We start from the raw sequence: 12,438 nt of genomic DNA, 5'->3' as shown, positions 1-12,438 counted from the left end.
AGAGAGGCTGTGGAATATCTGCTCCCAGGCATTTTCAAGATTTGGTGGGAGAAAGCCCTGTGAGTAGCCTGCTCTGAACTCAGTGTTGATCCTGCTTTGAGCAGCATGTTGGACTAGACAACCTCATTCCAACCTGGGCCACTCAATGGTTCCACAGCCTTCTGTCAGATAAAAGCTACCAAGTTCCAGAAAAACACCACAGAGAACTCAACTCCAGGTGTTTTCAAGACTACATTTTTTAATAATATCCATCAGGAATTCTGTTTCCAGTACCAGGCTGTGTTACTCATGCACAGTACAATTAAATCAATGGTACGACTGAAAAGCTTTTAGTAAAAGCACATCTTTAATAAATTCATCAAATGCATGCAACAACAGTTAGTGAAAGACACACAAAAAAGACCTATCATCTACTTTTTGGAATATCCACTGTAAAGAGGTGATGGCTCTTCACTGAATTCTTTTTAGAAATACCAGTAAAAGTATAACAATGCATAAGCAACATTAAGTATGTTTCTTCCTAAAGAGCATTTCTGGTTAGCATTGTGCCCTTTCTTAAAAGCACAGGTATTCCTTAAGGCACACAAACCCCACGCAGCCCAAGGAAGCAGAGGCAGACACCCACACAGAAAACACTTGGCAGGTGCACCACGTCCTCACCTTGAGATTGGGTTTTGAGAGGAGTTTCAACAGTTCTCTGATCTCACTGCTCAGTGGTTTGCTCTGCAGCTCCTCAGCCAGCTGGGTGGGACATGGAATTGACACAAAGACTGTTAGCAAAGTGTTGTTTTACCCAGTGCATCAGTGACAACCCAGAATCTATCTTGTTCAAGGTTATTGCTTTCCAACGTGTTCAAACAGAAGCCAGCATGAAGAAAAACACCATCAATCACCGCGCTTCTTTTTCTGGCCCTCAGTGGACCAGATTTAAGCCAGGCCTTTTGGCTCTGTTTAACACAAGTAATCATTTCTGGCAAGGGTGCAGCCAGATCACATTCTGATTTATAGCAATGGGGGCAAATCCCAGCACTTCATTGAAGTGAATGGTCCTTTGCGTGCAGACAAAGGGCTGCTTGTAAAAATGACTGGATCAAACTTTGACACTGTCTATAAAAAACAGTTTTGAATGAGGTGGTGAAATCCACACTGCCTCCAAAAACCCACAGTAGCTGTGCTGTTTAGGAGTGGGATAAGAAAGCAAAGTGCCCCTACAGTGCAAGCAATCTGACCCTTTTATTATGTTTACACATACACTGGAAGGAGCTCGTTAAACGTGAAGCGGGTTAATCATAATATAGTTTATAACAGGTCATCAGCAATTCAAGCCCTCAAAATGCACAAAGTATGTCCTAACAACAAGATCAGTAATTTATGTTTGGTTGCACTACAAAACTGTGGTTTGCTGAACAATAGAGCAGCAGTCTAACGCTTAATCCCACAGCTATTTGGCTCAAGTCTTAGAGTTTTCCTTATCACGAAATTCTCAACTAATTTGGACTCAGGAGGCATATTTGACTGCAGGATTTCAGATTCAAACTGTTTTTCCAGAAGAGGGAAAAACTAAAACATATTTCACAACACTGAGCTTTAAAATTCTGAAACTACATAGCTCGTAATCCAAAACATGGTTTCAGATAATCACTTATTTTCTTTGCATTAAATCAGCATCATAAAAACGTCTCAAAGAAAGATTGGTTATTTGCCACAAGTTACTTCATCCATCTAACCTAAATTCAAATTTATACTTTCATTTTGTATAATTTTTTTCAGCTCAATGGATCAAAGTATCTTTTGTACAGCTACATATAACAGACAATTCTAGAAGCAATTATACACGTCAGGTTTGAATGGACTTTCAAATCCCATCATTTAGAAAATATTTGTTTGGAGATTACATGATTGAGCATTTGTTTTCACTCATATAATTTCCAACGGTTTTCCCAAAATTTCCATAAGTCTTAAAGGCATTTGTAACACCCCATGATGGAAGAGGAGGAAGACAAAGACTGGGGAGGAGGAAAACAAAGCCATGTTTCCAGATGAGTAAACAGGTATCACCACAGCTGCTTATTGTGTTTCTAGCTGGTTTTGGACAGGATTTTCATTTGTTGTCACTGTCGAAGTGCTGAGATTTGTGACAGCTACCAGCAGCAGTACAAACTGTATGAAATACTTCGGGCACACTGATACCATGCTGATCACCTCCTACACCAAAGACTGCAGGAAAACCTGTCTGAGAACCAGATCTATGATTCTCTGCTGAGGGAACCATAACCAAATGTTTTATGAAGAGCTGCCAAGGTAGAGATGGGAAAACAAAGCAAAGGAAAGAGGCAGATGTGGAGTGAGGCTGGCAAGATGAGGAGCACCAGGGCCTGGGGTTTTAAGGCTTCTGGAGAAAGTGCTGAAACTTTGTCTCCTAGAATAGTCATTCTTACAACCTAGAGGCCTTATGTTAGCAGCACCTCAAATTTAGGTTTTAAATCAGACGGTACATATTCACCTGCTAATATCTCCTTCATTGTTTAACAGTTATAATCATGAGAAGACAAAGCATTAATTCAAAGTCTATTGAAATAAAAGTGTGTTTTATATCACCAATAGGCTCTTAAATTCCTGAGGCTGACATCTGGTCAAGCATACATGCCAAAAAATTGAATAGCACTTTAATCCTGGAAATTTGTGGGGTTTGGAGATACAAAACCCACTGCGTATAAATTATCTTCCTCAGAGTTCACTGATAAGTATTTATAGACTGGTTTTGGTTGAAAGGGACCTTAAACATCATCTAGTTCCAACCCCCCTGCCATGAATGGGGACACTTCCCATTAGACCAGGTTGCTCAAAACCTTATCCAACGTGGTCTTGAACACCTCCAAGGAGGGGGCACCCACAACCTGCCTGGGCAACATGTTCCAGTGTCTCACCACTCTCACTGCAAAGTATTTCTTCCTAATCTCCAGTCTGGATATCCTCTCCTCAAGCTCAAAGCCATTCCTTCTCATCCTGTCGCTATAAGCCCCTGTAAAAAGTCCCCCCCCAGCCTTCCTGTTTTCCCCTTCAGTTACCGGAATGCCCTTCGAATGTCTTCCACTTCCCTGCAGCCTTCTCTTCTCCAGGCTGAACAGCCCCAACTCTCTCAGCCTTTCCCCATAGTGAAGGTGCTCCAGCCCTGTGACCATCTTCATGGTCTCCTCTGGACCCGCTCCAGCAGCACTGAAACACCTAAAATCCTGCACTGTGCTGGTCTGACTTCAGCTGCCAAAGAGACATTCTCACTCTAAGGGATGCTGCCCATAAAACCAACTTCTCAGCTCCACATAAGCACACGAGCAAAATGGAGAACCAGCAAGAGGAAGCTGTGCTTAAAAAGCAGGCAGATGTCTAGAGACACTCATGTCCCAACATGTGTACATTTAAAAAATACTACCACACATATAATAATACACTCATGGGGTAGAAACCCCTGACCTCATTTAACTGAGGAATGACAGAGGACTTTAAATCGGGGATTTCCAATAGTATGTGTTTTAAATGGGGCTGAACAAAGAATGAGATTGCTCAGCACTTCTGAATATATGAAAAATTAAGCTTTGCATCCAAAAATAAGAACTGTGTCTTACTAAGTATTTTAGCCCCGAGGTTCAGAACACAAACGTTCACAAGGATTATTAATATGTCACCAAGAACTTAATGAAGAGAATTTCAACCCGCTTTCTAATTTCCAAAATTACTATCAACATTATTCAATGCTACTTGAAGGTTACAAAAATACTACTAATATATGCCTGATGTCAAAGCTAATGCATTATAATATTTGGTATGTTAGAGGATATAGCTCTCCTACTGAAACACGATTAAATTACATCAGAGCCTTCTTTCAAGTGACTTCAAATACGTTTCATTTACTTTTCGGTCAAAACGTTACCATTCTCAATTCACAACATCTAACCATATGTAGCACTGAAAAGTCAAAAGCTATTAGTTATATTTATTTTAAATAATAAAAACAAAAGGCAGGTAAGATTTTATACCATCTATGGGGCATGTTTAAGTTCCAAACACGCTATCTCTGAAACGGATCTGACGACGTATTGCTGGTTCCAAAAAAACAACCCCAGATCCTCGATCGCAACAAAGACTTCTGGATTTCACCTAAACCGCAGTTTATTAAACATTTCTCTATCCTGGCCTACCTCAGGTTCAGTCATAGTTTATACAGGTGTGTGCACAATTCATCTGAATCCTAGAGTTAACCAACTAGCAAGACATGGCAGGTTGGATGTATTTCTTTTTCTTTTTCTCCTTTAAAATAAAAATTACAGTAACAGGAAATTAACTACTCCATCAATGCCCACCGCTTTTGCAATTTCATTTTTGGTTATGAAGGTAATTTGGAAAGCTCCAATATCAATAAATCACTACTGTATTTTTTCTTAAATGGTTTTTGATTATTATTTTTTTTTTTTTCTGACAAGACTCCTTCCTAGGCATTTCATATGCTCCATTTCTGTAGTATTATCTGCCATTTTTCATGTTCTGTCAGCAGTGCTGATATCTCATTTGTCTTTGTTTTTCCAATGCATTCCTCTGGTCTGTGACTTTCTCAAAACACTAATAGTTGACAGCTTTTCCCCTCCCAGTAGATTCCCAACCTGTAATTTCTATTACGCCGCAACTAAGGCAGAACAAGAGGCTATCTCGATGCAATGTTTTTGTAACAGGCAAGTGAATAAAAATCAAAGTAATATCAGCAACAAGCCTGGTGATGACAGCACCTTTGGAAACATGTGCAGCTTCTTACGATTTCAGCTCAGAGGATTACATTCATACGCTTGCACTATGAGGAGCTCTGCTTGCAGACACTTTTTGGGAGACTTGGTACCAGTGATCTCAGCAGGGGACACTTACATCATCTGCCAAGGCTGCTGCACCGTGGAGTATGGGCACTGGGTTCTGTTTTTCGTAATAATGGAGTTTTTCGTGAATCTGGAAGACAACAGCACAAAGTGATAACTTTATTTAGTAGCACACACACCAAAATAACCAGCACAAAATTACCCTGTTGAGCTAACCAATCTGTTGAGTGTCTGTAACTAAAGAAACATCCTTATAGTAATCCACAGGCAGCAATCATGTAAATGTAATTCATCATCATCCTCTGTTGAAGTGCTAAGAATATGAAATCAGATGGAAAAAATGCTTGGCATGTAGACCAACCCACAGAAAAACTAAACACTTGTGATTTTTCTCTCCTGGCTTTCTCTGTCCATATTTCTAACATATTGCTTTAAGTATCAATTACATTTTATATTGCTGCTGAAAACAGAAAGCATAAAGTGTTTATCCCCAAGATGGATATAAAAAACCCTGTAAATTATGATTTATGAAGTGAAATAATAGCTTGCCACCCACATCTTGACAGACAGCTTGGTGGAGCGGCTGCCATCATTAAAATAATTCAGAAACAAGGGCGAAGTAGTGTTAATATGAATTCTAACACATCTGAAAGAAAAAGGCAGTCCTTCAGCAAGGTAAAGTCATTCAGGAGCACTTAAAGTTTTTAATGGGGATTTAGCAACATTAAAAATGCAATGGGCTTTAGTTCTTTCAAAAGGGGAAAGGATACACCATCCTTTAAATACTGAGCCTCATCCCTCCTCCACAAGTTATGCATTTCAAAATTTAGGTTTGTTTTCCAGTGTGAAAGCTTTAAAGAGCCTAAATATTTTAAGGCTTCTAACAAGTTTCTTAGAAGTTATTTCAGAATGGCATAAAAGTGCCATATTTAACATTTACATTTATTTACATTATTTTCCTGAAGATGCACAGATGTACAAATATTTTAAAGGAGAAGACAACAGTAGTCTGACGTGATGCAAACTTCTTAGATTTCTACTTTAGTTCCACTGCTCTGAAGAAAGCATGGACTCCAGATGGTTGGAGGAGTTGCAGAAGGAGCTAAATCAGGGACTTCTGTGCTTGGCCAGAAGGGAAAGATGAGGTCTGGCAGATGCCATGGGGTGCAGAATTTGGCTGGGAAGCCCCTTGCATCCTTGGAGAATGGAAACCCTAATGATACTCTACACTGCCCCAGCACAATGCTGGGGTAGGAATGGGACCGATACTGGGCAACCAATACAGCTTTAATGAGCAACCAAACCAGTGGTGTTTGCACACAGAAATTGCTTGGAGTTGTATCTGGTTTTCACTGACTGGAGGGCAGTGAAAAGGAGGCTGAGGGGACACCTCTTTGCTTTCTACAACTATTTGCAAGGAGGCTGTAGCAAGGTGGAGGTCGGTCTGTTCTCCCAAGTAACAAGCAATAAAACAAGTGCAAATGACAAGGGTAGTTTAGCTTGGTTATTAGGAAAAATTTCTTCACTGAAAGAGTTGTCAAGTATTGCAACAGGCTGCCCAGGGAAGTGGTTGAGTCACCATCCCTGGAGGTATTGAAAAGAGATACAGAAACGGTGCTGAGGGACACGATTTAATGGTGGCTTGAAGAGTTAAGATATATTTAATAGACAGCATTTTGCCTTCTTTGTTAGCTGAACCTAATTTATTTATTATTTTTTTAAATCAGATCTTTCTGTGACAATATCCACCTTCCATCTCCTTGTAATTTAAAAGATTTACCTGGGAAAATTACAAAAGCACTGGTCTGGGCACAAAGCTGTAACCGACACAAAACACATATGCATCATAAAAATGTTACTTCCTACTGGGCTCCCACAGTTACTGCCTACCTCTAACTTCTGAATAACTAAAGTATTCATAATATATATAGCACACATATAATAGCTTCCTGAACACAGTAAGACAGGAGATTTGGTGGAATTCAACTAACAAAGCAAACATTTAAGTGATACAAAACCACTAGACCAGGTTGCTCAAGGCCTTATCCAACACTATCTTGAACACCTCCAGGGAAGAGGCATCCATCACCTTCCTGGGAAACCTGCTCCAGTGTCTCACCACACTTACTGTAAACATTTTTTTCTTAATATCCAGTTTAAATCTCCCTACCTCAAGCTTCAGTCCCTTCCCTCTCATCCTATCACTGCAAGCTGTAGTGAAAAGTCTCTTCCCATCTTTCTTGTAGGCCCCTTTAAGGTACTGGAAGGTTGCCCCTTTACAAATCTCACTCAATGAAATTAAACTGCAACAGAAATGAAAACCAGCCTGAAACACTTTGAGAGGAGTATAAGACTGGATTCAAAATAGTAGAATAGAGAGCATTTACCTGCTCAAGATAAAACTTTTTATATTTGTAACCAGTTATTTGAGTCTCATTCTGAAGAATTCTGTTTAATGCAATTGACAAATCTATTTTATATCCTGTGGCTATGTCAGATGTCCAGTAACTTGAATACTTTAATTCTTCTCTCTAGCAGAAATGTATGGAATGTATGGAGAATATAGGACTGGATCATGCTTAAAAAACAGAAAGCATAGTACATCTGTTTTAAGTTCTTCTAACATTTAAGTGTAAAGCTTGAACCCTGAAAATCTCTTTGGGGATGAGACTGAGTCTGTTAAAGCAAGAGCTACGTATTGCAAATAAAAGATATAAAGCAGTTCTGCTGAACAGATGACTAAGTTGCTGGGGTTTTGGTTCTGGATTTATTTTTTTATGACTACCTATTCATTTCACTGTAGGATACTTTGAGAAGACTTACAAGGTTCTGTGAATACTGACAATCTACTCTGAAGACATTCCCCAGGAGGGAAAAATAATAATTTGCAAATCTATACAATTTTTGGCACATTTGTAGGCAAGGGAAATTGTTTCTGGAATTTCCAAGAGGGAGTGAATTAAGCCTTCTATAACAAAATATCACAGAAATAGGTTTTCCACAGCATCCCCAGCTTGGACTATTTCAAAGTCCAGAGGGAGATTTCCGAGACAGAAAACCATAACTCTTTAGCAAAGAATCCTACAAAATAATCTTAATTGCTCTTTTTATATTTTTTTCATTTCCAGGTACAGTTTCTACAGCATTCCAAGGCATTTGTGACTGAAAATGACATATCTATGAATAGTCCCAACATTTACACAGTCTCAAAGATGAGAATTAGAGTCTTTCTTTGATCACCAATGGTAGTATCTTAATTCTAGAACTTGGACAGGAATTTCACTGTCCCTACAACTTGGAATCCAGGAAAAAAGAAAGTTTCTAGAATGAAAAAAGAAACAATGGGTTGCAGTGAAACAAACAAAAATAACATAAAAACATTCACAAAGTATAATAATAATAGTAATAGTAATAATAATAATAATAATAATAATAATAATAATAATAATAATAATAATAATAATAATAAAAAACCAGGTTGGAAAGACCTTCAAGATCATCACATCCAAACTATCAACCAATTCAACCCACCTAAACAACTAAACCATGGCACCAAGCACTCCATCAAGTCTCCTCCTGAACACCTCCAATGATGGTGACTCCACCACCTCCGCGGGCAGCCCATTCCAATGGGCAATCACTCTCTCTGTGTAGAACTTCTTCCTAACATCCAGCCTAAACCTCCCCTGGCACAGCCTGAGACTGTGTCCTCTTGTTCTGGTACTGTCTGCCTGGGAGAGGAGACCAACATCCACCTGTCTACAACTTCCCTTTAGGTAGTTCTAGAGAGCAATAAGGTCACCCCTGAGTCTCCTCTTCTCCAGGCTAAGCAACCCCAGCTCCCTCAGTCTCTCCTCATAGGGCTGCATATAGCTGCACACCATCAGCTATGCTGACAGAGGATGCACGGTTTGCTTGATGCAGAATTTCCATTAAAAGCTTGTTTAATTCCCTCCTTTTCTCCCCCCAGAACCCTACTCTATCAGATGAAAGGAAGCAGAAAAATCAGCCTTTTTTGTTTCTTTCTGTATTGTCATCATGTAGCACGTGTCTATAATACGGGCTGAATGCAAAACTTACTTTGCATTTCTTCTCAAAGTTTCCTACAGTATTACCATTGCAGCTTTGGCACACTAATGAACTTAAATATATGAATAACTCTGCAGTAATATGGCATGATGAAGACATGAGCTATACCAAAAAAATGAGCAGCAAATCATCCGCCAACTCATTTAAAATCCCCATTGCAACATCTTGAAAAGGGGCTTTCTTAGAAGACACAGAGCCTTTAAATCACATTCTCTTCAGGCCAATTGACTTGAATTGCATAGAATATTGCTGAGAATTTAGCATTACATATTTCAGAAAAGACAAACAAAAATCAAAATGCATAAATCATAGCTGGCTGCTCAAAGTTTGCACAGAGAATTTAATTCCCCACAGCAGCATTAAATTGCCTCAAATATAAATTAAGTGATCGCACGGTGCAGAAAGGCCTTTTGAAAGAACGCTGCAAGTATCAAAGCAAAGCCTCAGAAGACATTGAAACAGATATTCAGAAACCTCAATTCTGGCCCAATTTTTCCACAGTAAAAAGTTTCATCACAACAGATGAGCAATTCTCTTTCAAAGCTTTGTTTCAAAGAGTAGAAGCATTACATTTGTGAGAATTGAAAAGCAGGCTAATGGCACGGAAATATTTCTGCCTCCACTGCTAAGAGTCAAAAGTCAGTCAGAACAACGTTAGACAACTGTAACAAAAGAACTAAAAAACAAACAAAAAATCACACTATAATGAAAGGATCACAAACTTCTTTATCATTCTAGCATGAAATTGCTTTTAAAACAAAAAAAATCACAAAGCCTACAGACTGTCTGGTATAATGGGCCTGGCTAGGAGGGAGCTGGTTTTCTTCACAGCAGCCCATACAGTGCCGGGTGGTAGATCTGTGCCCAAAATAGTGGTGGTAGTACAGCAGTGCCTTGTAGGAGAAGGGTTGGTTTTGGATAGCTTTGGAAGGCTATGAAGATTTGCCTTTGCTCGAATTAGAGAAAGCTATGTTTTGTCTTTGACTCTGAGAATAATGTAAACACCTTGTAACTGAAGGAGAGAAACTGGGCAGAATTTGGTTGGATGTGTCAAAGTTTTGTTTTGTTGTTTTGACCTATTGTATGCCTTAATTACAGGTATGCCAATAGAAAATTACCAGCTGAGGTGTGGCACATGTGCCTTCTGATAGGCTATATAACTCTGCTGTATAATGTAATAAAGGTCTTCGCCTGCTCACATCTTGTCCTGAAAGCATTGCTCAGGGTAATTAAAACACCTATACTACAACAAATGGTGAGCCCAAACGTGTGCCTCGACCAACTACTCATTACGACTCCCACTCGCACCATCAAGAAGGAATTTTGCTTTTAAGGACTGCGGAGACGCTCAGGTTCATCAGCATCACTAATGGTGGCTTAGCCATTGCTGAGCAGTGCTTGTGCAGCATTAGAACCTTCTCTCTTCTCACTCTACCCCCCACAGTGACTAGGCTATAGGAGGACACAGCTGCAACAGCTAACCCCAAATGACCACAGAGAGATTTCATACCATCTAATGCCATGCTTTTCCAAAGCAACCATTGCCTGGAAACTGGATGGGCCTGGTGATGATTGCTTTTTTATCACTTGTTCCCACTCCCTGCAAACTGTTGAGCAAGGGAATAACCAGCAAGGCATCTAAATTTTTTATGGAAACCCAAAACCACAGACTCTTTAGTTTGCCTTATTTCATCTGCTGCTAAAGGGTGTTTTCTTTTAGGTGGAGAGGAGAAGGGTTGGAACTGAAGACATGAATACCGTTTGAAAATGTAGGTGTTTCTTGCTATGATAAAACTTACTAACTAGTTCATTTAACACTCCTTTAATTAAGCAACTCATTCATAGAAATGAAACAAGGTGCAAGAGTGAATTTGTGAATTTATATCAGTTTAAAGCATTATATCCATTGAAGATTAAACCCATCCATGTCATCACTCCAGGGAATGTTCCAAGGTATCATACGAGAGAAGCCTGTTATCGTCCTCCTGCTGAGCTCATTTTTGTGCTACAGCTGAACATAAGAAACAAAAGAAACTACCAACACTCTTTTTTCCAGGTCATATGCACAACTGGAGTCCATTATTAGAAAAGACTCAACAAGGAAACATGCACATTGAGACCAAAATGTTCAAAGTCTTTGCAGTTGTCTGCGAATGAGGCTCCAAGCACAGAATCATAGCATGGTTTGGGTTGGAAGGCACTTTTAAAGGTCATCCAGCCCAAAACCCCTGCCATGGGCAGGGACATCTTTCATTAGATGAGGCTGCTCAAAGCCTCACCCAACCTGACACTCAATATTCCACTAATGAGGATTCCACAACTTCTCTGGGCGAGCTGTACCATCATGGTAAAAAAAAAGTCTTCCTGATATTAATTTTAAATCTATATTAGCATCTGTTTGGCCCTTAAAGATAAGGGTGCTAAAACTCCAGGATCGTGCTGGATGACACTTAAAAAGTGTCCTTTCCCCAACATTCAGAATTATCTATATCCAGACCAGAACTCCTCCAGAAATTCCTAATTGCATTGCAATTTCAGAAACAATGTTTCAGAACTGTGTGCACGATTAGAGCAATTTTCTGAGTTATAAAATGTGGTAACAAAGTTACATGAGATCATATTTAAGGGCATTTTTCTTGTCACATTATGCTTTGTAAAAATTATACAGTAGTGTGCTACCATTTACAAAGTTACTGGAGTGGCATTATTTTAAATCAGGTGCTATCAATGCAAATCAGCAGCTGCCTGGAGAAGCCACAATTTCAACTTAATGTTCTCAACAAGCACTTGCTGCTTGCACTTTGAATCAGCAAGCACTTGGTTATGGAGTGTCTACATGTGTGCCAGGATTGGTATGGCAGAAGTGCCCAGTGAACAGCAGTGGCATGTCATAGAATGGTCTGGCTTGGAAGAGGCCTCCGCAGGTCATCTAGTCCAGCCCCCAATATAATGTGGTTGTTATGAATTAGATTGATAAAGCCAATAAATGAAGCATAGCAGGCTGGAAATGAAAGAATAATAGAATGCCAGGTGTTGGAAGGGACCACCTCCAAAGATCAAATCCAACACCCCTGGAAAGCAGTACCACTCAGGGCAGGTCACACAGGAGCACATCCAGAGGTGTTTTGAATGTCTCCAGAGAAGAAGACTCCACAATTTCCCCAGACAGTCTGTTCCAGGGCTCTGTCACCCTCATAATGAAAAAGTTTTCCCTTATGTTTATGCACAACCTCCTACACGCCAGCTTGCACCTGATGCTCCTTGTGCTATCATTGGACATCACTGAGAAGAGCCTGGCTCCATCCACCCAACACTTGCCCTTCACATGTTTATAAACATGGATGAGCTCACCACAGAGTCTCCTCTTCTCCAGGCTAAAGAGACCCAGCTCCCTCAGCCTTTCACATAAGAGATGTTGCACTCTCTACAGACATGGGAGCAGCAGTCTTGTGTTAAACTTGCAGTGTCCTGACCTCATCTGATAATGGAG

At 39.9% G+C, this 12,438-nt stretch overlaps 1 protein-coding gene across 8 annotated transcripts in view; it reads right to left on the bottom strand.

Moving 5' to 3' along the window:
- Window positions 1-12,438, bottom strand: part of MPP7 (MAGUK p55 scaffold protein 7) — a 143,014-nt gene that overhangs the window by 58,063 nt on the left and 72,513 nt on the right. For 7 of the 8 annotated variants that reach the window (XM_068146048.1, XM_068146046.1, XM_068146043.1 and 4 more), the window contains 2 exons: window positions 4,912-4,989; window positions 661-741 (listed from right to left, as the gene is read on the bottom strand). In XM_068146048.1, the coding sequence (XP_068002149.1) occupies window positions 661-741; window positions 4,912-4,989 (159 nt within the window). The remainder of the gene's footprint in view (window positions 1-660; window positions 742-4,911; window positions 4,990-12,438) is intronic. The other variant, XM_068146047.1, reaches the window with a different exon arrangement.

The sequence above is a fragment of the Melanerpes formicivorus genome, unplaced genomic scaffold, assembly GCF_026170545.1.
Source record: "Melanerpes formicivorus ecotype bairdi unplaced genomic scaffold, bMelFor1.0.p_v2 SCAF_13, whole genome shotgun sequence".
In the NCBI taxonomy this organism is placed as follows: Eukaryota; Metazoa; Chordata; class Aves; order Piciformes; family Picidae; genus Melanerpes; species Melanerpes formicivorus.
Note: the sequence above shows the minus strand (reverse complement) of the source record. Positions and strands in the feature narration are given on the sequence as shown.